The 27,946-nt window shown below is 59.2% G+C and overlaps 1 protein-coding gene and 1 long non-coding RNA gene across 2 annotated transcripts in view; one reads left to right on the top strand and one right to left on the bottom strand.

Annotated features, from left to right (window-relative positions):
• Window positions 1-2,374: 2,374 nt before the first annotated feature.
• KCTD15 (potassium channel tetramerization domain containing 15) lies at window positions 2,375-16,874 on the bottom strand. The gene is made up of 7 exons (XM_089319128.1): window positions 16,736-16,874; window positions 15,131-15,229; window positions 13,493-13,585; window positions 12,690-12,865; window positions 8,411-8,555; window positions 6,104-6,409; window positions 2,375-5,175 (listed from the first exon to the last, which is right to left on the bottom strand). Exons 3-7 carry the CDS (start codon window positions 13,556-13,558, stop codon window positions 5,017-5,019), a joined length of 852 nt encoding a protein of 283 aa, XP_089175254.1. The 5' UTR covers window positions 13,559-13,585; window positions 15,131-15,229; window positions 16,736-16,874; the 3' UTR covers window positions 2,375-5,016.
• The window catches only part of LOC127491297 (uncharacterized), a 32,529-nt gene continuing 20,074 nt past the window's right edge, over window positions 15,492-27,946 (top strand). The window contains exon 1 of the long non-coding RNA XR_011384230.2: window positions 15,492-15,646. This is a non-coding gene — a long non-coding RNA (uncharacterized LOC127491297). The remainder of the gene's footprint in view (window positions 15,647-27,946) is intronic.

Raw genomic sequence — 27,946 nt, 5'->3', positions numbered from 1 at the left:
TGCAGCTCTGAGGTTTTGAGAGCTCAAAGTGGCTCAGGCAGGGGCCTGCATGCCCAGCTTTGGGGTTCCCAAACCTGTGTCAGAGGTCAGCCTGGGATAGGGGGGTGGGTTCCCCTGGGGCTGCAGTCTACCCCTTCCGCGGAAAGCTCACAAGGACGTGGTTCAGACTTGCAGAGGCAGTGAGGGCAAGGGCAAGGCCAAGGCACTGGCTTCGAGTCCAGGGAGAGGGGGACCAACCCCTGCTCAGCTCCCCTTTCCCGCCCCTCCCCCCTCACCGGGGCTGTGCTCCTTTTGGGTCACCATGCATGCGTGGCTCCTGGCCGGAAGCTGTCCTTAGCCCTTAGCTGTTTCTTCCTCTCCGCTGCCCAGAACGTGTCACCAGGGACGAGCTCCTGACGGAGAGGGATTCCGGAGGGAGTGTTTCACTGTGCCTCTCGGCCCGATTTGTGAACCCAGCCATTTCCTCCCAATTCTGCTGTCCTTGGAGACCTCCCTCCAAGCAGGTGCCTTGGTGGTCTTCCTCAGAATATGCTGGGGTCACAAAATCAAGCAGGAAAACTGTCTTGGGCTTTCTGCTGGACAGTAGAGCCTTTTCTCTTTGTAATCCCGTTGTCCGTTTCCATGGATACCGACAACAAACCTTGTTTGGGCTAATGAGGAATCTCTCACTTTAAATAAAGGCAGGAGCTGCTTTGGACAAATATGCACTCAAACCATTCCTCTACTCTTACAATTCACTTTTTTTTTTTTTTTGACAGGCAGAGTGGACAGAGAGACAGAAAGGTCTTCCTTCCGTTGGTTCACCCCCCAATGGCCGCTGCGGCCAGCGTACTGCGCCGATCCAAAGCCAGGAGCCAGGTGCTTCTCCTGGTCTCCCATGTAGGTGCAGGGTCCAAACACTTGGGCCATCCTCCACTGCACTCCCGGGCCACAGCAGAGAGCTGGCCTGGAAGAGGGGCAACCGGGACAGAATCCGGCACCCCGACCAGGACTAGAACCTGGTGTGCCGGCGCTGCAGGCAGAGGATTAGCCTAGTGAGCTGTGGCACCGGCTACAATTCATTCTAAGGACATCCATTACAGAGCATTTTAAGACTTGTGGCTTTTATCTTACGGAGTGATGCAGTCTCCCCCGTGTAGGCTCCCCTGAATCAAACCCCCACTGGAGATGAGCGAGCTGCCAGGGCCATGCCATCAGCTCCAGGCCGGGCCAAGCCCTCTCTGTGGAGCCACCTGGTTCAGCAGAGCCGGGGGCAGTGGAGAGGACTGGCCGCATCCTCATCACCCGAGACTAGGTCAGTTCCACGTGGCTGCCCTGAGCCCTTGCCCACTCGCCTTCCACTCATTTGGAATTACTTCTGGAATCACCCTGTGACATCACACTCCCTGCAACACCTCGTCAGCCTAGGCATCAGACTCAAGGCCAGTAGGTGCCCCCTCTGGCCACCAGTTATCCCTCTAGCTCTATCCTAATGTCCCTTTTAACAAACAAACAAACAATATTATTTATTTACTTAATTTGAAAGGTGGAACAGCAGAGAGAGGAAGAGGAAGGTGTCCCACTCACTGGTTCATTCCCCGAATGGCCTCAATGACCAAGGCTGGGCCAGGACAAAACCAGGAGCCTAGCTTTCCGTCCGGGTCTCCCACATGGGTGGCAGGGACCTAAGTACATGACCCCATCACCCTCTGGCTCCCCTGGGCCATTAGCAGGGAGCTGTATTGGAAGCAGGGGAGCTGAGCCTCGAGCTGGCACTCCGAGGTGGGGCGCAGGTGCCCCAAGCAGTGCCCGCCCCCTCCCCACTGTCTGGAGCCGAGCATCCTGCTTTCAGCCCCCAACCCCCCTCCCCCCGCCCCGGCAGCTCCCTTTCCTGTTCGCCTTGGTACTTCCTGTAGGAGGAACTCCAAACAGGGCCCCGTGGGATGGAGCTGTGGCGGCCGACAGAATTCTCTAGGGAATCCGTCTGCCTGGGCTCGGCCCGCTGTCTCCTCTTGGCCGAGGGCAGGACACAGACCGCTTCCCAGCCCCACCTCCACACTTTCTCTGCCCCCTCTGCAAATCTGATAGTGTTCTGGTGCGCGCAGACTGAGCTGCAAAACCAACACAGTGCACAAGGCTCACGGCACCGTGAGCCCTGGAGTCAAGGCTAGGGTTCTGGGGAGAGGGGAAGTCAGTCCACGCCCACACCCGCCATGTGTGGCAGCAGGATGTGCGCTGGGTGCCTGGGGCTCACGCGGTCACTCAGGGCTCCAAGATCAGGGAGCTCTGGGACACTCAAGGTCCTCCTTGTCAGTGGCCAAGTCCCAGTTAACACTCAAGCCACGGCATCTTCCTGTGGCTCCCTCAGTGGCTAAGAAACAAAGCAGCCGTGCCGTAATTTATAAAATACCATTTATTTATTCTAAGGAACACAGTCAAGTAGTAGCTTTAAAAAAAAAACCAACACACTCTTTAAAAGATAGTATTAAGTGTTGTGACCTGGCTTGGGGCTCCCCCCGATGAGGGGGCCGGTGGCAGGGCCGCCTGCGTTGGCAGAGGTGCACTGGGAGACGGAGACGGAAGTCAGCAGTGGCCGGGCTCTCTGTCCAGTCCCTTGGCCATCAAGAAAAACTCGCTTGGAGGTTTACAAAGAGCAGAAGAAACATTGACACTGCTGGTATTTGACCAAAAGATTGCTTAATAATAGATTCATTCCAGGAAGTATAAAAATGCTTTCAAGGAATCCATAATTTGTCCTGCATGTCTATGGGGACTGTGAATCTCTACTAGGAGAGAGCACAGTGCTTCCCTAATTCAGAAATTCTCCAGTTGACGTCAAAATCATACTTCTGGATTTTACTTAATTAGTGAAGAAATAAATAAATTAGAGTAGCATTTAAGTAAGTCCTTCCTCTTCTTTCTGAGCACAATGATTTAGTCAAAAAGATGGTTTGCTCGGGAATGCTGGAGAGCCTCAGCCCGTGGGTAGCCACGCCGGCCGCGTTAGACCAGACAACTCTGTGCGCCCGCGCGCAAGCACACAGCACGGAGCTGTTTGCACAAGACTTCCTTCCTAATGAACACAACACTTTCTCCTCCTTTCCGATGGGAGCCTCAGATGCCAAAATGCAGCTGTGCCAACTGTGGGCGCGTTGCTAAGCCGAGAAGCCCAGCGAGTTTGCCCAGCAAATTAGATTGCACGGTGGGGCGGCGTCTGCTCTGGGGCCTCACACAGGAAGCAGCTGCTCTGTGCTCCCGGCCTGGGAGGCAGGTTGAGGCTGGTGGCCCTTAGAGGCCACGGAAAGGGGGGTCCCAGGGGACAGAACGTGAGCTTTGCGGGAAAACACTCAAAGACTCGGGGAGATTGGAGCCTGCGGGGATACCTTCAACCTCCTTCACACCAAGTCTCCTGGGCTCCCAAGTGATCTGTGGTCCTCCCAGCTGGCCCCGGCCCCCTGGCTGGCCTCAGCCATGGCCGGCCACCCCTCTCACACTGCGGTGGAGGCCTCGCAAGTGGAGTTGCGCCCGATCGAGACAGAAAATGCCCCACACTTAAGACTGCGCTCAAAAGCTGCCGGACACCACCTGTCTGCTTCTCCCTGGCTCGCATCCGATTAGGGGTTGTGAATCAGAAGTCAGAGTCTGTGCTGCCCAGAAGGGGCGGGCAGAAGCAGCAAGGGAACACCCAAATGCAATAAATAACTCCCCCCCAGGGCAGGGGGGAACAGGGCCAGTGCACCCCCCACCCCGCCACCGCGGCCATTCGCTCCCGCATTTGTGCTGAGGGCAGATTCTCACCCCGAACCTCCCTGCACCACAACCACCACCAGGCTTCAGTCTTTCGCTTTGCTTTACCACGTCACTCACGGCGTGAACTAGGAACGGAACGTGTTTACACAAACAACAGTGGTGCATCAGCGTCTTTACAATATTAAAGGAGTCATATACAAGTCTACAGCATTGTACACAGGGCGGCCCATCCTCTAGTTCTCCGTGCTTGCTACACCTGGCAAGAGCCAGCACGTGGGATGGGGTGGCCGGGCCGGGGGGTGGCCACCTCTGGCTGGGCCTGTCGTCTGGGAGGACCTCTTGGGGCCGGAATCCCGGACCACCGGCCCGAGGTGGGGTCTGGCGGCCAGACTAGTGTCAGAAGTGTCTTTAAAACTCAGTGTGCATATTGGGTGGGAAAACTGGAGCTGGGGATGGCTCCCTGAGCTGGGGACCCAGGGGGCACTGCTGACCCATGGGCCCCTTCACGGTGGGGCCCATTCCTGAGGTAAGGTGTGGTCCGGACCGGGAGAGACGTCCCCTAGGAGCCCAGGTGTGAGTACACGCAGACGGGACCGGAGTCCCTGGGCGTTCGTGGGCTAAGTGACCCACCAAGTGCGACCTGAGCCCCCGGAAGCAGCAGAGGGGAGGGCCTCAGACGGTGACAGACCCACCCGGGCCCCAGTGCCCTCCTCCCAGCTGCCCTGCCCCTCCGGGGGCTCTACTTCAGCCCCCGCAGCCCTGTGCTCCCTGCCTGTGTCCCCAGAGCCCCGCAGCGTGTCCCACTGGGAGCGGAGCACCAGATTAAAGCAGCGCTGACCCTCGTGGCCTCCCTGGCTCGTGAGGCGACCCTTCCTTCCGCTGTCAATACTGTAGAAAAATAAGCCACCTCTGACGCGAGACCTACCGGAGCCCGCCACGCACGCGCAGAAGGACACACAGCTGCTCCCAAGTAGCGGAGGACGCCTCTGCCGACCTCGGAGGGGGACACGGTGCCAGGCGTCCGGGCCGGGCCGAGCCGCTGGGAGAGCTGGCAGTGGGCTCCCCACCACGGCATCTTTGGGTCACGCCAACAGTCCTCGGGTGGGCACGCCTCCAGCGGCCCACATGCTGTTGCCATGACACCTGGGGCCCTGCCCTCCGGGGCCAGCCCCACCCTCAGTCTCATGGCCAAGGTGAGGCGCGAGCAGGCAGAATGCCCCAGCACTGTTTCCAGGTCCCTGGGGGTCCCCAGGGCCAAGAAGCCTCAGGCCGGCCCTGAGGCAGGGCCTAGTCCAGGGGTTCCTGTTTTATCCGCACGGTTGTGGGGGTGGGCTGCGGCCGCCGCTCCTCCCGGCACAGCACGTACTCGCTGAACTGGGACGAGTCCACGCCGCCCCCGCAGGAAGCAGCCACGCTGAAGCCTCTCTGGAACAGCCTCTCCAGGACCTGTGCGGAAGACACGGGGGTCAGCCACGCCCAGCTGCAAGTTGGCCTGGCCTGGCTTGTGTGGCACGTGGGCAACACCCAGAGCATACCACCACCCCTTAGGACTCAGCCACGCTCAGGGACAGGGCCACTGCAGAACCACCAGCCGGCGGCCACCACCCTGCTGTCCCCAAGGGATCACAGCCTTGATGTGAGGAGGCCAGAAACGCCGTGAGCCCCTTCCCTCTCCTCTAGGGTGTCACCTGTCCCCTCTCTCCTGCCCCCTAAGCTTCTGGCCAGCCACCTGCTTCCCTGAGCTGCAGGTCTCCCGTGGTTCGAGCCCGAGGGCTCATCCTCTCGAGGGGGCTCTGGTTGGACAGGAGAGGGTGGGGTCCTCTGGGTGCTGGGGTCTCCATGTTCACATGGGTTTGTGCCTCTGTGTGGACTGTGCCTGCAGTAGTGAGTCAGGACTGACAGCAGGAGAGTAGGTGACGGACGTCTACACTGCCTTCGCTCCAAAACACGGGCCTGCCATTGGCTCTGGCGAGAGTGGCTAAGACAAGGCTCCTGCTGTGATGGGGCACCTGCAGCCCCCACACCAGCAGTGGGGGTGGGGGCAGGGGCTCCTCCTCTATCTCAGCCCCTGCTCTGCCTCTCCTGGTACTGTGGGGTTTCAACTAAATCCAGAGGCTGACTCCTGGTGAATGAAACACACTCGGTTGAAAATACTCTGGGCCATTTTTATAGAACATCCTTTTGGGGAAAGAAAAAAAAAAGTACCGATCAATTTTTTTTAAGTCCATCCCCCAGGCGCCATCATTTAATTATGAGCGGGACATAAATTATGCATCGATACATTGTTGCCTCCTCTCTAAGACATCGCAGAGGGCTCCGCCGCTCCGGGAACCGGGCCTCCCTCCATCTCGCTCGGCGGCCGCACAGCCCTCACCTGCACCGAGTTGAGCCTGCAGTAGCCGTTGAGCGGGAAGCGGATGACGTGCGTGGGGTCCTGGTTCCAGCCAGCGTTGACCGAGTTGCACATGACGTCACCGGTCTCAGGGAAGACCTCCTCGATGAGGGCTTTCTCACCACTGAGCGCGATGCGCTCCCCCAGGTCTGGCGTGACGCGCACCACCAGGCAGTCACAGGCCCTGCTGCGGCGCCGCTGCTCCTGTTCCTGCTGCCAGCGCTCCAGCTCACGCACCATGGGCTGCAGCTGGTAGTACCGTGCCTCCTCGTACAGCAGGCTGAAGTCCTGCGGACAAGCACGCACGCAGGGTCGCCGAAGGCCACACCCACCCTGTCCAAGCCCGGGGGCTGCTCCGACTAACAGCATGCACTGGGATACCTGCCCCCATGGCACAGTTGGGGCACAGGAGGCCCAGGGGAATGTGTACCAGCATAAGGCAATCTGGCCATGACACACAGGCAGCCGCTGGTGTGCACCTGCACTGGTCCATCTGGCCCCTGGCGCTGAGGCCGAGAGAAGACTGGTGGGAGGGAGCAGACCTGCTCGGGTTGGATTCTCGGCTTTATCACCTACCAGCTCTGAGCTCCTGAGCCTGTTTCCCACTCTATAAAACACCCAGACATAAACACCCGGCTCAGAGAAAGGAAGTGAGCACACACTATCTTCCAAGTGCCAGGCCCTGACCACGCAGGCCCAGTGCGATGAGGTGTCTGGGGAGGGGATGGTAAGCCCGCCCCTTACCAGGCCCACACTCCTGAGCTGGGCGGGCTCATATGAAGGTGCCTCAGGCCCAGAGGGCAACCCCAAGCCCCAGTCAAGGACACCCACACCCACACCAGCCCCAGCCCTGACTCGTGCCACTTGGGGCTCCCCGTGCAAGCCCGGCTGGTACCCCCAGGGCCCCTGGGTGGAAGGCAAGGAAACCCAACCCCCAAAACAGGGCCCCTCCTGCAGGGGCTCACAGGCCCTAAGCCCGTGCCACCAGCTGGGCCCAGCTTCTGCAGCTGCCCCGAGGGAGGCCCTAGTTCCAACATCGTCGGGACTCCGCCTGCTTCCTGACAGCGGCTCCTCAGGCTCCACCGTGGGCCTTTGCTCTCCTGGCTCTTGCTGGCTCCTGAGGTTTCTTTCACGAGGGAGTCGTACACCAAACACCCCCACGTCTGCTCCTAGCCCACAATGCCTCCACGCGGGAGCAGAGCCTGTCCCACGCCTGGGCGTCTACTCTTGGATTCAAACTGCAAGCCTGGAGGACCCTGGAGAGCTCACCCGGCCCCCGCCAAAAGCCACATCCGCCTCCATCTGCGGCCGCTTCCCAAACCTAGGCCTTCTCTGCCTCTACCCTGGTCCAGAGCCCCCAGGCGCTCTCACCCTTGGCCTGGAGAAGTGGCCTCTGCCACAGGTGGCCTCCTGCATTCACCCCCCTGCAGCCAGCAGGATCGTCCCCCTTTGTAAATCTGATCATCCTTCCCCAACTCACAACCCTGCCACTGCATTCAGGGTCAGAGGCCAAATCCTGAGCTGCCTACAGAGCCTCCCTGGACGCCTTCTGCCCCAGCCCCTTGCCCTGGTCTGGCCCTCATTCCACCTTCATCACCCAGGTAAACCCAAACCCTGCAGAGCCGAATTCCCCATCGTTTCTGCTCACAGAAACCTACTCCTCAAGCATCTGCCCTCCCAGCCAACTGCCAGCATCCCAGGGCAAGGCCCACAGCAGCCTGGGAGTCGCTGGGTATTCAGACGAAGCTCAGCTGCTGGCATTCGCTGGCCGAGTCGGAGAGAGCACAGAAGGGCTCCAGGCTACTGGATCTCTGGCCAGGGGCAGGAAGGACGGAAGGACGGACAGACGGACGTTTCCCGAGTTTCCTTGCTCTGGGATCCCCCGTGCCTTGGATGGGTGTGGCACTGAGGCAGGACACAGGGACCCAGATCAGCTGTCCCAGACAGCTGCGAGCCGGTATCCGGACCAACCGCGAGGGCGCTCCCTCTGCAGACTGCAAACAAGCAGCCCATCTGTGAACCTCTAACTCCTGTCACGAGGGCAGCACACAGCAGTCCTTACACGCGGCGAGCGTGAGACTGGGGTAAGCGGTGCAGTTACACCCTGATAAATCAGCTAAAAATGTGAGAAAACAAAATTAGTTTAGAAAAACTGATTTAGCCCCCAGCTTTATCGTTTAACTTTTTATGGTTGCCATGACGACCGTGAGTCCATTCATTAAGTCACAGCGTCCCCCGTGGAATGCCACAGCACAGGCAGCACCGGGGAGCCGCTGGCTGCGGGCTTACCTTGAAGTCATCGGGGAGAAGCAGCTTTGACGTGCGCAGGAAGCTCAGGACGTAGCGGAAAATCTCGCCATCCCGGTCGATGAAATAATGCTGCTTCAGACTGTCCAGGACGATGGGTTCGGTGCCGTTGAAGAGGCGGCTTATTCTAGGAGAGACACAGGCAAGGTGGTGGGGGCGCCCGGGTCCCCCTGCCCTGCTGCAGGGGGAAGGGGCTGCTCACCAAGGACCCAGGGACTGTGACAGACACCGGGGGAGGTCAAGCCACAGGGCAGCAACACACCCCATCCACACTCACAGGCCACTGCTGACCAGACGTGCCCTGCTGTGCACAGCAGCCTGCTGGTAACATGGAAAACGACACCAGGACACACCCAAAACAGCCACACAACCACAGACCTGGTCACACCCCTTTGCCAGATAGAACCATCCAGAAAAAAAGCACACTGACCATCGCATACCCCAGCCAGAAGCCACAGACCCAGTGAACATCTGTGAACGAGGCAAGACCCAACTCTTGTGGACGAGCATTGGACATGACCGAGGTACCAGTTCACACGGTCCCCTGCCTCCCAACGCACTAATCTCAGGCAAAAGACACACGCCCGCCAATACCAGCCATCCAGAGACCCAAGTCACAAACATCCCACAACCTTCCGTCAGGGTCCTAGAGGAGAAACAGGCAGGCGGGAGTTACGACATGCGGACTATGTGTCTGCGCCACAGCACACGTGTGCACATGCATGCCACAGGACAATGTGTGTGCACACAGGGGTGGGGGGTGACTGGGAGCACAGACAAGTGTCCATGCTCCTGAGGGCAGTGGTTCCAGCAAGTTCAGGACCCACAGGAAGCTCGTGGGATCCCCTTGATGGCTGCTCCTATCCATTCTGGGGAGGAAGAGCCAGGCCGCAGAGCCAGGGCTGGTGCTACCCAGGGTGGCGGGCTCTGTCTGGCTCAGGTTGCAGGCTGAGCTTGGGAGACTTAGGAGCCCTGCAGAGGGGTTGGGCAGCCATGTGGGCATAGCCCAGGAGATGGGCAGTCCCGATTGCACAGCCAGGCCCAAGTCCCTTTACTCTCTGCCTGTGCCAACACTCCACCCCTGCCTTGCACCCCCACCCAAGGACGCTCCTGATCACTCCAAAGGCCCCACCCTACGGCTGCTGCTGTGCGCCCGAGCCCCCGGACCTACACCATCCTGACCCACTCCAGGCATGGGCTGTGAGCATCCCCAGGTATGGAGCGGCCATGCAGGTCACCTGTTCTCCCTGCAGTGTCGTGGCCCAGCCCCCAGTCCAGTGGGCAGCAGAGAGGGCAAGGCTGCTGCATAGGTGGGCAGGAGCAGGTCAGAGCCTGTGGCGAGGGGTATGGAGGCTCCAGGTACAATGCGGCCCCCCAGGTACAACACATCTCTGGCCTCCAAAGACCACAGGGCCCTGTCAGTCCCCTGGCCTGGGGATGCGGCGCCTGCTGGAAAGCCTTTTGTGGGATCCACGGCTTGTCCCTGCTTCCCAGGCCCAAGAGCTTGGCTGTTCAGATGTCAGAGTGAGGGTGAGCTTCGGTATCCCTCCATACAGATATGACCCAGCGAGACTGCTGGGGTTGAGGGCAGGCAGGCAGGCGGCGGCCGAGGGTCCCCATGAGGCAGCAGCAGGAAGTCTGGGCTGCGTGCGCAGGTGAGTCAGCAGATCCAAAGGCTCAGCCGCACTGGGAATGTTCCCCACCCCTCCACGCAGAGCCCAGGCGCTGTGTGCAGAGGCGGCTGCACGGTGGGGGTGGGGGAGGTCAGGCTGAGTTCCAAAGGCTGCGCTGGGGCTCCAGAGGCTCCAATCGGCCCGGGGGGCTCCCAGCCACCCACACGCCAGGGCTGGCTGTGTCCCATGCAGATCCAGGGCGAGACGGTCCTCCACCTGCCTTCGTTCAGGGCGGGCTGGTTCTGGATCTTTCCCCGGTCCAGTTCTGTCCCAGGACCAACTGGCACAGCAGTGCAGCCTCTCTCAGTGCCCTGGGGGTGTGAGCAGGCGGAGGGGAAGTTCGGACAGTCTCCACGAAGGGACCCTCAGCGGCTGGCAGGGCCTCCAGACGGGGCTCCTGTGGTGACCTCCTGGCCTCCATCACCGGCTCCACGTGTGCCCTGGGGAACCTGACCCCCAGCCAGCTCCGCAGGATGTGTTCCAACCACCTGTCCCCCGTGCACAGCGGGAGGCACCGGCAGGTTTTGTCACCTTTCATTTTCTTCTATTTCCAGCTCTGGATGTTTCAGGGCCAGCTCTGACCAGTGCCCGGGCTTCTGGCCGACAGCATCTTCTCTGGTTGCTTCCCGCAGCCAGGATGGATGCCAGAGTGGGGCTGTGACAGCAGCAGCCAAGTGACATCCACTGGACATGAAACAGGCTCAGACCCATGGGTCCACTCCCCGCCCTAGGCAGCTGTGCCAGGACCAGAGGCTGCTCCTGGGTGGGCTGGGGGCAGCGGCTGGCACCAGGCTTTCCAGCACCCAGGCCGTTCTGAATAGCTGAGGACCTGAAGCCCAGGCCAAGAGACCCAAGGGCAGGTCCCCGGGCTTCTATGGCGCTGCCCAGGGAGACACATGTACGTGACCTTGGCACTCTTCCTTGTCAACTTTCAGGCAGCTCTACCCGTGACACTGGGTGAGGGAGGGAATCCTGTCTTCCAGGATCGGGGAGGCACAGTTTTTTCGTTGTGATAAGTCACTCACTGAGAGACAGATCTGGGAGGCGTTTGCCAGCACAGCTGCCCAACCCACTTCCCCAGCCCCGACCAGACCTCCTGTTGGGACTGGGCCACCTCCTGGCCTCTAGGCCACACCTCCAGCCAGCCTGGGGGAGGAGGTGACTCTGTCACGAATCAGAAGCCACCCAGGCATGGCAGCATCTCCTCCCGAGCCTCAGACCCCAGGATCCCTGGGCACAACCTCAGGATCCCACGTACCGGGCTCAGGGCCACAGGAGCTCTGCGAGGGGTCACACACAAAGAAGGCCAGGGAGCGATGCCTCCCTGCCACCCCGGTTCCCCAGGCAGCAGGACCTGACCCCCACCCCCACCGTCCCCTCCAGGTCGGGGGCGTGATTAGAGAGGCAAAGGCTGGGTTTCGGGCGGGAACCACTCTTCAGAGCGGGTTGCGGGCAGAGGTTTTACGGATCCCGCTCACAAACGTCGCCACCCGATTAAGGGATGATCTATCTCGAACAACTCCGGAATGCCGCAGAAGGCAAAATTGAAATTAAATAAGCAGAATCCATCTCCCACCTCAGACAGGGCTCTGCAGGCGCGCACGTGGGTTACTGGTGCTGACAGTCTCCTCCTGCCTCCCGAAACCCCCAGAGCCCCGACTTCATGAAGGCTCAGGCCCCATCAAGCCCAGCCCTGCTGTGTACCCCGGCACGCCCCAAATTCTAAGCCTCAGGCTGGGCTGCAACCACCACCAGCGTTCCATCCTCCGGCGAGCACTGCCGGGGCGGGGGACCCTCAGCCCAGCCCTCAACAGGCTCAGCCAGCAGGCACCTCCCAGCACTAGGATCCCCCTGCCCTGAGCAGCCACGCTGAAGGCCCCTGGAGACCACCCTTTGGTGTCTGAGGATTAATTAGCTCCCCTTCCTACTTGAAATATATAAAAGGAGGGTGATGCCCCCAGCCTCGGCCTTCCCCCACTGCTCAGCCCTCACGGCCCCAACGAGCACTGCTCGTCCCCTCCAGGCAATGCTCACAGATACCCGGCCCCCTCAGGCTGGCCCTACTGCCGTGCCAATCAGAAACCAGGCCCAAGCACCTCGCACAGGCCAAGGGGGCGGCCTGTGCACCCAGCAAGAGGGAGAGGGCGGCTCCCTCGTGGGAGGGAGGAGCCTTCAACCAGAGATGCCCATGCATTGATGGAGGGGTAGGAGGTGCCACAGCCTGGGCTACCCCTGGCCACCCACGAATCCCCAGCTCTCAGGGAACCCTGCTGCGGGTCCAAACAAAGACAGCAAACTGCAGCTCCTCTCCCCCCGCCCCCTCCGCACTTTCCCAAGGGTTACCACAACCCAAATCCACACCCACAATCCTAAGTCACACAGGCCAGGCCAGGGACTCTGAGGAAGAACCTGCAGAAGCCTCAGCTTCCTCAGCTGGCTGCCCATGCCACCAGCCCCCGTGGGAAGCTCCCTTCCACAGGACCCTAGCTCCAGGGTCTGTGTCACAGGGCGGACCCTGGAGAGCCCCTAGGAGCGGCCTGGCGAGGGAGACAGGCCCAGGGCGTTGGCAGCATGCACAGGGCTCCTACCTGGAGTCAGGGTACTTGGTGAGCGTGGCCAGGCTGCTGGTGTACATGTGGCCGCCGACGTCAATGTGGACTGGCGCGTTGGACTTGGTGAGCTGAGCTGGCAGGGGGATGCCCTGGGCGGCCAGGGGAGACACGGGCGACCGGGTGAGAGACAGCCGGGACATGTTTCCTGCTTCCTGGAGACAGAAACAAGGCGGAAGACAAGAGTTTCTCCACGCCGAAGCCAGGCACTCCCTTTATTGCCCGTGTGATCACAGATCTAATCAGATCACTGCCGCCCGTGCCTGATCACATATTCAGCTGACAAATTATGGCCACCACTGTAATTAAGTGTATTTGCATCATTTTCTTCAAAGTACCAGAGGGAAAAAAGAAAGATGCTTATTAGCAATAAGAAATCAAGAAAAAAAAATTTTTTTCAAGGTGTCAGCCTCCAGGGGCATAAAACAAACTGCAAAATTCTAATTAAAGGTCGCGGGCTTATGTGTTAGATGTGAAATATCCCCTGACAAACGAATCACCAATTTGTGAATTGGGATTCAGGGGTTTTTGCAAGTTTGTCTCAGTAACGAGACACCTCTAAATTAGCGACTTCCTCGGCACCTAAGGCGTTGAGTTTTGTACATGTAGTAAATTTCACATCAAATTAAGAGCATTTTTGTTTCAAAAGATACATAATCGTCAACAGCCGGTGGAGAGCCACGTCCCTCGAGAGCCGTGGCCCCGCACAAGGGCAGCAGCCCAGGAGCCGGCGCTCAGGAGAGGGGGCAATGGCGCCGACCCAGGGCACCCCGCAGGCTCACCGCGGTGCCGGCGCTGCCGTGGGCGTGAAGCGAGGACCCGCTCGGCCGCTCCTTGCGGTGAGGCATCTAGGCTTCCATCGCGGCCCAGAGTACCTGTGGGAAGCACCGACAAGACCTGTGGTGGGCACCCATCTCCCACGGCCATGGGCTTAGGATCGTCCTTTCTATCTGCTCCCTGGGATCCCACATGCACCACTCAGCCCTATGGGATTCTCCTGCTGCTGTCTCCATCCCCAGAGCAGACTTCTGGGCCACGCACAGCTCACTCACACACACACACACACACACACACACACACACACACACACACACACACAACGTGCTTTCTGGGCAGCTCCAGGTCTGCTAACTTGCCTGATGACAGCACTGAAACATATGCTCACCATTATTGGCCCGAAATGTTTCAGAACAAATCTGATTTTCCTGGTATTTTGGTCTACAGCCATGTTACCAAGCGTGTCTCCTCTTGCATCAGCAGAGAGCAGTGCCTACCGAGTCTTGGGGATGGGTCCCCCCACCCGCGGCGGCCCAGGGAAGAGCCCAAGGCTGCTCTTAAGACGCAGTTTGCAATTGGTCCAAGCAGGGAAGCCTCTTCCAGCTGCAGCCCCCCACAGGGAGGAGGGAGAGTCACTTGGGAAGCCACCTCTCTCTCCCCCCTGTGGCTCCCAGTGGCAGGGAGCACCTGCCTTTGTTTGCAGAGTCTGCACCCCCCACCCCAGTTTCTCTCCAGATCCCCAGAAGGGTACTGTCTGGGCCTAATGTATTTCAGCCCTCAGGGTCACATGCCCCCGAGGCATTGGTGAGCTGGCCAGACATCAGCAAATGGCCCCTTTCTCTTCCTCCTCCCCAGAGCCACCCTGTGCCTCTCTGTGCCATAGCCACCTGACATGAGATTGTCCCCAAGTCCCAGGAGCCACCCCCAGGGCACTCTGCAGCCCCAAGCAGGTTAGAGAAGGGCAGTTTTCTGCAGCCCTTCCCACCGCTGCAGGCTGTCTGTCTGTCTCTCTCTCTCTCTCTCTCTCACACACACACACCCCTCCACAAACCTCACCCAGACTCCTCTCCTACAGGTTTAACCCTTGAGAGAGCAATCAAACGTAGTGCTTGGGACCCAAAGGGCTGCTTTTTCCTGCTAAACTCCAGCAATGAAATTTGTGCCTTGAAATGCAACATTGCATTTTGAAAACACCCGGCGAAGGCCCCATGGGACTCCCAGGCACGGAAGGAAGGTAACTGCCCTCCGATGTGAGCTGGCCAGAGCGCCCTGGCAACTTCCCTGCACTGACACTCTCTGGGGCCAGGGGCTTGCTTTTAGCTGACCGTGGAGTTCAATTTCTACCTTCATAGGGGCCTGCTGTGAGGGACAGTCCTGAGTCCCAGAAAGCTTACAAAAAGAAAAGAAAAACCAGGTCACTTATGTCAAGGAAGTTCGAAGAAACCAAAACGACCTCAGGAATGGATTACTGGCCCTAGGAGGCTCAGGGCACCCAGGGTTAACCCAGCAGAGAGGAATTCCCAGAAATCCCATCAGTGCACACTGCACAACCGCACCCCTTGCTACCATGCACTAACTCCAAAGTGACAGTACCCCCACCCCGACAAGCACAATCTGATGATGTCTACGGCCCAGACACTCACCATCGGAAGCCCCAGGCAATGCGCCTCACCCCGAGTCTCCAGTGCTCCCTCCGACAAATGCATCGGGGCTGGCCGGCGACCCTTCCCTCGACACCACAGCTACGGTGAGAAGCACAAAAGCGGGTGCACTCAGACACACAAGTTCTTTCCAGCAACAGCAGCATCAAGCCCACGACGCAGCCGCCTGTTGCAGCGGCGCGCGCCAGAGGGCCCGCGGGTCTCCAAGGCGGCCCGGTATTGACCTGGTTCTCCGGGCTGCGGCGGGAGCCCCCCGGTCCCACGCCCGCCTGCCGCCGCCGCCGCCGCAGCCGAGCCCCGCCCGCCGGAGCGGAGGGAAGTGAGCAGACTGCTACGCTCATTTACACACAAAATGATTTTGTGTCCCATTGTGCTCGCAGTTGTTCAGCTCTCTGGGGGTGATTAAACTGGCTGAGCTGCGGCAGCTTGAGACGATTTCACTAAATCGCTTCTTCGTGAAGTCGCTTCTCTGCTAAGCTGTTATTTTAACCATAAAAGGTAAACAGACGGCGCTGCGCGAGCGCCCTGGGCGCGGGCCCGGGGCGAGAGTGCCAGGCGCCCGCGGATCCGACCAGGGGGTGAGCCCGCAGGCCGGCGCGCGGGCCACCTGGTGCGCGCCCGCCCCGCCGCCGCCGCCGCCGCCGCCGCCGAGCCCGCCGGCCGCCGCGAACTTCGGGGCGGCGGGAGGCGGCGGGCCGGGCCGGGGTGGCCCCGGCACCCGGAGCGCCCGGCGGGGCGGGGAGGGGTGTGCGGCGGGGGCGGGGACAAAGTTAAATCAAGAGGCAGACACTTGGAGACCACAGATGGGAAGCTCGCCTAATTAAGGACGTAAAAGCGCTTTTGTTCTCAAAGTTTATTGTTGCCGGGATTAAAAAAAATTAATTGAAACTAATGCTGTTATTCACTCGTGCAGTTAAATTCCTTCATGCACATTTGAGACACGGAGTGAAAACTTGCAGCTTTTATCTTTCTGCAGCCGGGGGCTCGGGGAGGACAGAGAGGCGCGGCGGCCGCAGGGCTGGGGGTGTCGGCGGCTGCGTGCCCGCTGCGCGCGTCCAGCTCCCGGGTGCGCTGTGCCCCGGACCCCGGCGCGCCCGGGACCCCCGCCAGCGCTCCGGCCCCGGACTCGCCGGGTGGGCTTCAGCGGACTCGATCTGTCCCGTTAGAGACTTTTTCTTTCTCTGATTTGGGCGCCAAACGGGGCCCTGTGCGCCCCCAAAGCCCCAGCTTGCGCAAGCCGGTTTCTGACCCCGGAAACTCGCTGGCTCCAGCGGGGCGCTCGGCCGGCCCCGTGCGGGGGCCAGAGTGCAGGGACCTGCATACACTCACGCGCACAGCCCGCGCGGCAGGAAGCTCGCGGCCCGTCCGCGTGGGGAGGGTCCACCCGCGCCCAGGACCAGCCCACGTGGGTACCCCCCCACCTCGCGCCAGGCCTTTGTGCCGGGCGCCCCCGCCGCTCAGCAGAGGGACAAAGCAGCCGCCCCCGCCCAGGTCCGGACCCCGGCCGGGCCACTTTCTGGCCATCGCGGGCACTTTGGGGACTGGGGTGCGCGGCCGCTGAGCGCCGGCCGCCCGCGCTGGGCTTACCTCGGAGCCGGAGCGGCGGATCGGGCTCGGACGCAGCCCCCGCCCCCCGCAGCCGCCGGTCTCGGGCGCCGCGCTCAGCCTGGCCGCCTGTGCTCGCCGCGCGGGTCGCTCCGGTCTCGTCCTGGAGTTACTTTCTCTCTCGCCCCCAACCCTCCCCCCACCCACCCCTCCCGCCCCGGCCCCCGCTCCGCGCGGCCCCTCGCGGCGCGGCGCGCCGGGGCCTCCCCTCCCCGCCCTCTCCTCGCCTCCTCCCCTCCTCGCGGCCGCCGCCGCCGCCGCCTCCTCCTCGCGCAGCTCTCTCGCTGCCCTCCTGCCGCTCCCACCTCCTCTCCTCCCTCCTCTCTCTCCAGCGGCCTCCCCCGATGGCTTGGAGAGACAGCCAGCCCCCCGCCCCAGCCCGTGGCCGGCGTCTCGCCGCGGCCCGGCCCGGACGCAAAGGGCAGCGAGCCGGCTGCGAATGACCCAGCGCGGCGAGCGCGAGCGGGCGCGCGCGGCGACTCCTGGCTCGGGGCTCGGCTGCGCCGCGGGGCAGAGGATTAGAGTCGCAATTAGCTCCGCTCGCCCGCGCCTGCCGCGCTCAGCGACAAGAATGCGCCGCTTCCCCTCCTCTCGCCCGGCGATCCCCGCCCGCCTGTCGCGGAGCCCGCGCCTTCCCGCCGGGGCCGCCGCCGGGACCCTGCCCGGAGCGGTGCGCCCAGGCCCGCGCGCTCCGCGGCCCAGCCCCCCGCCCCCCGCCGGCCGGCCACGCGGCGCCCGGGCCTCCTCCGGGCTCGCGGAGGGGGCGGGGGAGAAGCTGATTTTAATCATTGTCATTTCATCTGATGTAATATTTCCCCGGGCGCTTTCAGCTGGGCATAAATTTTCGGCTCCCAAATAAGTAACACAGGGCACGTTTCTCACATTTCTTGACTCCTCGGTTACAAAGAGGAGAGCAGCAGCCGCCGCCGCGGCGCCCGGGGCTGGGGGCGGGACTTGGGGAGAAACTGGGCTGCGAGGCGGCCGGGGCTGGAGCGGGGCCGGGGGCCGCGGGCCGGGGCCGCCCCTCCCCCTCGCCGGCTGGCTCCCGGGGTCCCTGCCCGGCCGCCCCTCTCCCGGGGAGCTGCGCCGCCCGTGACGTCTGCGGACACGCGGCCGCCACCGCGGGGGAGGGGCGGGCGGGCAGGGGGCGCCGGGCCAGCCGCCCGGGGCGAGGCGCGCCATTTCCTTTCCGCGCGCGGCGCGACCGAGGCGGCGGCGGCGGCACAGGGCTCCCTCCCCGCGACTCGGAAGCCTGTACCCCGGGCGGCCCCCTGGGTCCCCGCGCCTGCCGCCCCTTCCTCCTCCTCGCCCTCTCCGCCTCCCCTTCCTCTTCCTCCTCTTCCCCCGGCGCCCCGCCCGTCTCCTCCTCCTCCTCGACCATTTCCCGGCTCCTAGGAAACCGAGCGCAGAGCCTCCAGCGCGCCCGGCCTGCACTGCGCCCCCGCCTGGCTCCCGGGACGCCCAGGCCAGAGCCAGGCTCCGGCAGGAGGGCGGGTGCGCTCCGGCCCGGAGCCGCGCCGGGGCCCCGATCTGGACTCCGGCCGGGCCTGGGCTCCCTCTAGCGGCCTCGCTCCCAGGGGGCGCGGGGGCGCGGGGGCGCGGGCGGCCTCCCTGCACCCGGGGACCCGGCGCGCCGAAACAGCGCCCGGACCGCGCTGCCGTGTAACTTCTGCACCCGGGAATAAGCCGAAACTTTCCTCCTAAGGGAAGGTTTTTATTTTTATTTATTTATTTAGAGCTCGAACTACGGGAGAAGGGGGAAATTTTCTCATTAAAGTTACATCCCTGCAGTTAGTTCAATTACTTGATATATGCAGAAAATGTTGTAAATTTATAGATTTAAATAGCTTACAAAGATGCCGCAGGCCCCATCAGTTAATTTCCTTAATTTATGGATTTTTAGCTGCTCCTAGAACCGAAAGGGACCCAGGAAGTAGGTCAGGGATCCGTGCAGTGGCTGCAGCGCGGCCCACGGGCTGTCCACTCCGCTCCCCACGCCCTGGCTCCCAGAGCTGCCGGCCCCCAGCTCTGGCCAGGCGGCACCGGTAGTAGGCTAGGCACCCCGGCCGGTCCAGCCCTGTGACCGACTGCGCCAATCTCCGCAATGTTGGCAGGGGCTAGGAACAGCAAAGGCCCCCAGCTAAGCACATCCCCCACCCCATGCCACACCCCCGTCCCCCGCAGACCCAAATCCATGAACCAAGAGTCCAGATATTGTGACCCCTCGCCCAGGCTGGCTGGAATCGCGGGACAGGACACCGCCAGCGTCAGGACAGAGCCTTCTGTCTGCCAGGGCCTTCCGGGAGGGGCGCAGGGACCCTCTGAAATACTACTAGAGACTGTTCCCCTCGGTGGCGGCCAGAATGTCTTTGTTTTGTGTTCCATACAGATGAATATATACATATAAATTAATACTTAAAAGATTGGTACAAACTCGGCTGTTTCAGGAAGCCACTTGGCAGTGTGGTTAGTATTGGTATTCATGTTTTAACATTTCTTTTCCCACTAGATGAAGTTTCTAAGATTTGCAAGGTACATGTCAAGGACGGGTGTATAAATGGATTTTTATTTATTCACAACTCCAAGACTAATTGCTTCTCTTTGCCTCAAGGCCGGGAGATTGGTTTGAATATGACACTTCAAAAGTATTCATGGAACTACAGAGTTACTAAGTGTCATTGTTTAGGAGACAAATCTCACCGTGCTACCCGTGACCCTGAGAACAGGATGTCCCACGTTAGTTTAAATTCCTACGTGTCTTTTTTTCTTAAGAGTTTCACTTTATACCAATATATTAAAAATGCACAGTTTAATTGAAACAAGAGCTGACCATTTGGAAGGACCTTGATTTCCCAATATGCTGGGGACTTTTGTTTTCTTATTCCCAAGTCCTTTTCTGAAAGAGCCGAACTTTGTACATGTCATGAAGAAGAGGCAGTTCGGGTCATAATTTATTCTCGAGCGTTTTAAAAGTTCCTGAGTAAATGTCAGCCATCTCTCACATTGAGAGACTTGGACTTGGACAGTGACGGGCATTCAATGATCTGTGGTGTAGATAATACAAGGGCGGTGCAATTTTTAATTGAAGATGTATAATTAGGATGGAAAGCATACAGAAACATCTCAAGGAATACATCTTGTTTCATTGCTGCTGACCAAGAGACAAAAATTAAATGTGAATCTAATCAGAACTTGCTGTATCATTACCACTTCACTAGCACTTACACCATCTCGTCCACAGTCTGAAAAGCAGACTCAAGGCTGTGTTTGCTTTGAGGTCGTTCGTGTTGTCCCACAAGGCACAAGGCAGGTCACTTGCAAGATGCAAAGCCAAGGGCAAGGGGTGGGTGTTCAGCGCAGTCCACACATCACATGGGGCACCCGCATCCACATTGAAGGCCTGAGTTTGAGTTCCTGCTCTGGCTCCTGACCCCAGCCTCCTGCTGATGTGCCCTGTGGGTGATGGCTCAAGTAGCTGTGTCTTTGCCACCCATATGGGAAGCTCCAGAGCGAGAGAGAAAGAGAGAGGGAGAGATCTTCCATAGGCTGGTTCCTTCCCCCAACTGGCCGCAGCAGCAATGTCTAGGCCAGGACAAAGGCAAAAGCCAGGAACTCCAGCCTGGTCTCCCACAAAGGTGGCGGGGGCCCAAGTACTCAGGCCATCTTCCGCTACCTTCGCAGGTGCCCTAGCAGGAAGCTGGATCACAAGCAGAGCAGGCGGCACTCCAATATGGGATGCCAGAGTCACAAGCGATGGCTCCACCCACCGCACCACAATGCCAGCCCCTTGGCCTCTGCCTTTACCCCAGGAATCCCTTCTACCCCACTCCTGCTTCCTGGGTAAGACCCTGGAGAACCTAAAGACTCAAGGGAGCCATGAAATATGGGGCTGCTAGGGCCTCCCACACACCAGATCGCCTGCATTTGAAGAGAGTAGAACAAAACTGGCCAGCACTCACTGAGCTCTGCCCCCGGGCACCTTGCTCAGTCGGCACTCCTGCTCTCTGGTGTGGGCAGGAAGACACGGCCCTCTCCAGGTGCTGCAGGTCCCCCTCCTTTTTACCTTCTACCTGCAGCCTAGGTGTGCTGCTAGAACCAAAGTAACCTGCCCTCCGTGGACCCAATACTGCTGTGAGATCCAAGAGACGAGGTTGACCCAGGACCTCGTGAGTGGGAACCTCAGTGTGGTGGCCTGAGGATGGGTCTGCATTAAGCCATTTCCCCAAGAGGTAGTTCTGTGTTCTCCACAAATTCTGAAGAATCGCTGAATTTGGGAGTGGGTGGTGAAGGCTCCCAAGTCAGAATGGCTTTATGGTCTTTGAAATAGCGCATGGGAGGCAGAACCCTGTAGTTAACTTGGTGGTTCAGCATAAACGAGCATTCAAGGACTCAGGCCTCCACTTCTCTGCCATGTTCATCACCAGGGCCCTCCTAAGGCCATCTCTTCCCAGGGCTCAGCACAGTGGAGCTAAAAGCTTCATACCCACCCAGACACCCACGGAGAACAGCTCTCCTTGTCTCATCCTATTGGCTGAAACTTGGTCACCTGCCGACTTTAAGGCAATTACTAGGAAGGCGATGACCCTTGACCCATCACGGTTAGCCTCTGGGCTGGGTAGGTGGTTCTCTGGAGCCCTCCGTGGTGGGTGGGTGGGTGGTGGTAGTGGTGGTGGTGGTGGTGTAGGGGAGAAGGTGGGTACTGACCAAAGTCAGGTTGTTGCTGGGAGAAGGGGAGGATGGAATTTGTGTTCACGGCTGGGGGCCCCAAAGTCTGAGAGCCATTGAGCAGAACCCTGAGCTGGAACCAAGCTGCAACAGCACCTCCAGGGAGGCTTAGCACTGCCCTGGCCTCTCTGGTCTTTCACCCACACCCGCAGGAGAAACCAGACCTAAGGGTGGGGTGGTGGGACAGAGCATAGCTTCTCCCAGGCCTTGAAGCCAGGCCACAGCCTCCAGGGCCTCCCCTCTGGGTTCCCCTGGGGCTCATTCCACTCTGCTGAGCTGCAGTGCTGGAGCCCTGAGGCCTCCCAGGAGCCCTTTAGGGCAATGGGGGTGGGGTGGGGCTCTTCGCCATCAGCAGCGCCTGGTGAGCAGCAGGGCCATGGATCTCCATCCAGGCCCCGTGCCTGGCACTGGGAAGAAGACCAAGGACCCAGAGCCCTTGCCATGCAGCCAGGGAGGCTCAGGAGACCCCTCCCCACGTGCTCCACTAGGAGCACAGCGTCAACCTTGAGTCCTGCCTGTGACCGACCTGGGGCTCTGCAGACGCACTTGTGAGGGTCCCAGGGGGTGCCCCGCGAAAGGAGCTCGGACAGTAAGGAGAGCAGCCTTGGGTGGGTCAGGAACCCTGTTCGGGGCTCTTCCCTCGGCCTAAAGACCTAAGCCTGGCACTTGCCCCTTTCCTTGTCACAGGCAGTTCCTTCTCCTTGGGCCTGTCCCGGCCGTGAACTTGGAAGTCTGTGGAATCCAGCCAGGTGACATTGGGCTTCACTGCTGCCAGTGTCGGTGTCCTCTCGTATGAGGTGGGGACCCTGACAGTGCCCACCATGGGGAGTTAAATGTACTGAGGTACACAGAGAACTCAGCCCAGCCAAGCCCAGCTTAGGAGAACCGCTCAGCCAGAATGAGGTACCCTTAAACGGGCCACAGCCACCTTCCTCCCCGACCTGCAGGAGGCACTCGGGGAGGGGAGAGGATGGAGACTCCTTTGAGTGCCCCCTGACTCCCAGAACTGGGGCTTAAGGCCTGGTGATGGAATAATTGAGATAAACTTGTGCACCTGAAGGGGGAGAATGTGCAATTTGCCTCACATTTAAAGATAAAGTACAAGACTTCAGGGAGAGATCCTGCTTGCTTTGGGCTGGGCCCTTGGGGTGGAGCCAGGAGGTCCTCAGGGCCCCAGAGGCCAAAGGCAGCACAGCTCCAGGGAGAAGCCCCCCGGGGTAGAGGTGCTGGTGGGAAAGACTTTCTTTTTCAAGCTGTGAAATGCTTTGCTGCCTTCTAAAGAATGTATATAAAAATACTAATAAAGAATGCATGATCATTGTAAGAAAATAAATAAGTCACAGTATAATGTACAAAAGAGAAACAGAAGTCCTGTTTCGCCTCCCAGAGGGAAGTGTGTCACTGATTACTTGGTATTCGTCCATTCAGTCTTTCCTATTCTCACACAACACACACACACACACACACACACACACGCACATACATACATAAACAGAGCTGCAGGTGCAGTGGCTCAGACATGCAGATGTAAGGTACACGCACTAACAGAAACAAGCAGAGCCACACACATACATGATGCTTTGAAAGTTCATGAAAAATGAAATTAAAATAGTTTTTTTGGCACAAAAAATAGAAATCCTTGTAGTTCTTTCATATTGCACATTTCTCATGAACTTTCTGAAGATGGCCTTACACAGCTGCACACACACACACACACATGCTACACACACGTGTTGTTTGGACAGGGACGAAGGGATGCACACAGAGGCACAAAGACACAGGTGCGCACACGCCCGAGTGCACAAACACACATTGATTTTTTTATATATTGAATCAAACTCTTCCTCCTCATTCAGTCTGTCTTTCCCTCATATTTCAAAATGCAGAAAGCATAACACTCAGACACCCAGATGTCATAAATGCTGCCATTTTAACTACTGGCTTCAGATCTCTCTTTCAAAAGAAAACAACATGATGCAGCCCAGTAGAGACCCTTCCCTTCTCTCGCAGTGGAATCTGCTACCAAGGACTCCTGGGCACACAGTCACACTTTCCACAGCACAGAAATGCATCCATAAACAACACACACATCTGCCAGTGTTGCAACTCGCACATAAGTGGCAAGGAAGCAGGTAGCTGCCGGCCCCTGATGTTCCCCTCTCGCTTTTCTCCAATGCCTGGGCACCCTGACTGCCGCTGGTCGAAAAGGACGCTGGGAGCCCCATCCCTCCACAACTCTCCTCCTTCCCCCGCTCCTCCCTTCCCTGTCCTCTCTCTCCCCTCCTCCCCCTCCACTTCCTCCCTTTTCCCCCTCCTCACAGCCCCACCCCCACCTCTCTCCCTCCCTCCCCTCCACCCTTAGGCAGGCAAGCCTGGCTGAAAAGCTGCAAGTTCACCCAAGGAAGTACAAAAAGAAAAGGCATCTTGGTATATCTCAGTAGTGTCTCCCTCTATGAATTTTCACAGTTCTGTTTTCCCTCTTAGGTCCCTCATCAATCTAGAATGAACTTTGGCTTCCTGTTTGAAGTCTGGACCTGAAAAAGCATTTATTTTTCAAAATGGTTAGCTAGTATTCCTGATGCATCAGCTGATAGAAATTTCATAGGAGGATTTTGACTGAACTGGGGGGAGACTTGAGGGCTTTATGAGAAGACAGATAAGTTGTGAAAAATTGAAACACTGATTCTTCCAGTAATTAGAACTAATTACAAATGAATGCCCCCACACCCTGGTGATCTCATTCCCCTGGTATGTGTGACAGGTTCAATCACTGATTCAATTTTACCCCTTGCCCCCGGGGGTGCCTGGGGACAGCAATGACATCCCTGACACAGCCTCAGGGTTGGTGGAAAGACCCCCAGCTGCTGCTGCTGGTGGCTTCACCAAAGGCAGGTGACCGGATAGTGGCTAAGCAGAGGCTTCTAGTAGCTTCTATGGATGAGTTTACCTCTTGGCATTCTGCTCCCACAGGAAGAAAATCCTCTAGCTGTCCCTGGAGACTCTAGAACTGCTTATTGAAAATGCTTATGATGAGCCCAGAGGCATTGTGTCTGTATGACCCAAGGCAATACATGGCTCTGTGTGTGTGTGTGTGTGTGTGCGCGCGCGCAGTCATTCCGGATGATATACATGTTATTCTGTGACTGATAATTACATAGTACATATACTGCAGGTATTGTACCAAATTGTGTGAGTGTTTATCATCTCTCGCTGCCCGCCCCTAAGGATTTCAGAGTGTAGGAGCACCACTCTTATCAGAGGTCGAAACACTTGGAAGGTATAAATCAGCTATCGATGGTTCACGAAAATACCCCATATCCTTCCTCCTTCACCAGCGGTCTTCAAAAAGTTCAGGAACAATGCAGAGTATGCATGGACTCTGAAAATGTTTTGCTCCAAATTCCACTTCCCCAGACTTTCTGAAATGCCCCCATGTACCTTCATAAAGACCTGGAAGGCCCGGCCCTTGTCTGCAATTCCCAGATTCCATGGAGAAGCGTCCTGGAATGTGGTGGCCGGGACGAGCTGGCCCTGGCCAACCCGCCTCTGTCAGCACACCTGGCCCCTAACCGCCTGTCTCCCCCGCGGGGCCCTCAGGGGTGCGCGCACACACATCCAAGCTTGTACACCCAGCCCCTGGCCACACGCCCTCCAGCCTGGCCACCTCGGGCCTCAGGTGCAGCTCTGCTGGGTACTGTCACCTCGGACAGTGACCCCAGGAAGAGGACGGGGAAGGCCCTGGGGACGTGAGGCCATCGCAGGGGCCCAGGCCCTGCAGTCCATGGGGGCTGTGTCTTCTCGCCCAGGACTTTGATTCTTTCTGCAGAGTTGCCTTTGCCTGCTCCCCCTCTCCCCCTCTCTCCCTCTCTCCCTCCCTCCCTCTCTCCCTCCCTCTCTCCCTCTCTCCCTTTTAGAGAGCACAAGTGAGCAAGCTTCCATTTGCTGTTCACTACCCAGATGGCTACAACACCCAGCGCTGGACCAGGATAAAGCCAGGAGCCAGGAGCTTTTTCTGGGTCTCCCATGCAGGTTGCAGGGACCCAACCCAGGCCATCTTCTGCTACTTTCCCAAGCCATAGCAGAGAGCTGGATTGGAAGTGGAGCAGCTGGGACTCGAACCCTATGGGATGCTGACGTCACAGGTGGCAGTGTTTCTTGCTTTGCCACGGTGCCGGCCTGACCTTGCCCTTTCAAAGGCCCAGTCCGTTGGCCTCACGTCCATTTAAGTTCTCTGCCACACACAAACCTGAACCTTTCGAGGCGTCCCCCTCAGCCTCTCCCCCATCTCTCTCACCCCTCCTAGCAGACGGAACATGCAGAGTGGTCTACACTTCCTGTCTCCCCCAGCTTCCGGCTCCCAGGGGAAAGTTCCAGGTCCTGCTGGCCTGGTTCCCATAAGCCTCTTTGTCAGTCACCAAGGGCCTTTCTGTCCTCTCCTCAGCCTCCGGCTGCCTGAGGAAGAAGAGGAGGAGGCAGAGGAGGAAGAGCAGGAAGGGGAGGAGGGGGAGACAAGGAGAGCGTCTGGCGCTGCCTGGGAACCGCCCCCCTCTCTTCCTCTGGGGGCCCCTGGGGGCATGGTCCCTCGCAGAGTCCTGGCCAGCCCACAGGTCCTGGATGAGGAGGGAGGAGACAGCTTTCAGGCCTTTGAGGTTTTAGGGACATTTGTTTTGCAGCACAAGTTCACCCAGGCTGTCAGTCCCCTTTGCTGGCCTGTCCCTGTCTGCCTGGCCATCCCTAGGCTGCCTTCTCCTTCCTCCTCCCTACAGAATCGCAGGTGGCCGTGCAGCGCCAGCGGCTCCCAGGCCACACCTCCCCCCACCTGCAGACCGCAAGGATGTTGAAACCTGCAAGTGCAGACCAGGATATGTGATCTTTCCTCCTCCTCCCCTGGCCTCCCAGTGTCACCACCCAGTGCACCTGCCACTGAGCACCGCAAACCGGAACCTGGGACGCAGCTGGAACCTCCATCTTCCTCTCTTCTGTCTTCCTTGCCCACCTCGAGCCCAGCAGCGTGACTCCTCGGACCTGCGCTGCCATCATCTCCCACCTGGGTGCCCTCTCTCGGGCCTCTTTGCTTTCCCTCTCTCCCTTACCATCTATTTTCCCTCTAGCAGCTGCAGAGGGCTTTTCAAAAGGTCACAGAACCGCTTCACGTCTTGCAAGGTCTCCCTCGTTCTCTAATACCATGATTATTCCAGCCATAGCCTTCTTCCTCCCCTGTTGCCCCGCTGCAGGCTGAGCTCCCCGCCAAGCAGACTGGGGTGGACGTTAGCATGCGGGGGTCTAGTTGGGGAGGGGGGTCCTTCCTACATCAATGTCTGACCAAGGGGGAAAGGCAAGCATGTGAGCAGAAGGTGGGCTCTCACGCAGTCTCAGCAGCGGCTTCAGCCGACCCCACCAGCAGCTCCCCCACCCGGAGTGAGTGAGGTGGGCTCTCTGTCCCCACGCTGATTGTCGGATGTGGGCCTTGACCTTGGGCAGTCTCCAAAGGCTGAAAGCTTTGTGCAGGCAGCACTTCTGGAAGCTGGGTCACACGTTCCCCATCACTCAAGAGGAATGGGGCTGGTGCACTCCAGTGTCCAACCCATCCCAACGCGTGCATGGCTCGCTCACGCCCGTGTCTGCCCATGCTCTCAGGAAGCGGCTCCCCTGCGGTCCAGAGCGCCTCTCCCTGGCAGAATATGGAACAGGATGGCTGAGCTTAGCCACAGCCTCCGCTGCTGCCCTGGCTCCTGAGGCTGTGGTGGAAACTCATCCACTCTCCACAGTCCGTTCTGGTCTCCAGCTGCCCTGGTCTCCCTGGCTATGCCGATGGAGTCGCCAAGTCCTCATCCCCAAGGGGTCTGAGACCTTGGCCACCCGGACCTTCTCAGATCAGAGTTGCCCCTCCTGCCCGCTGAGTGACGGACTTCCAGGAAGCACCAATGCGGATTAATCAGGCACCGAGCAGACTCCTCCCTGCCCCCCCTGTAGAGTAAACGCCACCTCTGGGACCATCAGGGACCAAGATGGGGACCTTTCAGGCCTGCCCGTTCCTTGACACAAGGAGCCTCAAGTGCCTGGGCAGCAGCCATGACTGCAGGTCGGTGGGACTCTGGATGGAGGCACTGCTCAGGTGGGGCCCAGCGCGTGGCGATGGAGGCCAGATTCCCCAGGCGGGCCCGCAGGAGTGATGGCGAGCAGAGCACTGCTCCCTCTACCGCGTGGCTCCTGGACCCCGGGTTCCTATCAGGCGGTCTATTCCTTTGCTCTTGCTACTGTATCAAACTGTTGCAGACTTGATGAGTGGAGACAACATAAATCCCTTATGTCAGAGCTCAGAAGGTCACGGGTCTCACTGGGCTACAGTTCAGGAACAGACAGGGCTGAACCCTTTCCAGAGGCTCTGGGGAGAAGCCGCTTCCCTGCCCTTCCCAGCTGCCGGAGGGTTCCCCCTGATCAGCGTCAGTGAAGCCCCGTGCAGTCTTT

This window comes from Oryctolagus cuniculus, chromosome 18, assembly GCF_051225735.1.
Source record: "Oryctolagus cuniculus isolate XC-2025 breed Fujian yellow rabbit chromosome 18, ASM5122573v1, whole genome shotgun sequence".
NCBI lineage: Eukaryota > Metazoa > Chordata > Mammalia > Lagomorpha > Leporidae > Oryctolagus > Oryctolagus cuniculus.
The sequence above is the reverse complement of the archived record's forward strand: the minus strand, read 5'-3'. Positions and strand labels throughout refer to the sequence as shown.

Bases quoted from the DNA above. Each gene is read 5' to 3' on its own strand.
- KCTD15 (XM_089319128.1), bottom strand. From the start codon at position 13,558: ATGCCTCACCGCAAGGAGCGGCCGAGCGGGTCCTCGCTTCACGCCCAC. The intron at 8,556-12,689 runs GTAGGAGCCCTG...TGTCTCTCCTAG, and splicing joins ACCAAGTACCCTGACTCCAG to AATAAGCCGCCTCTTCAACG. The intron at 6,410-8,410 runs GTAAGCCCGCAG...GCTTGTCCGCAG, and splicing joins TTCTCCCCGATGACTTCAAG to GACTTCAGCCTGCTGTACGA.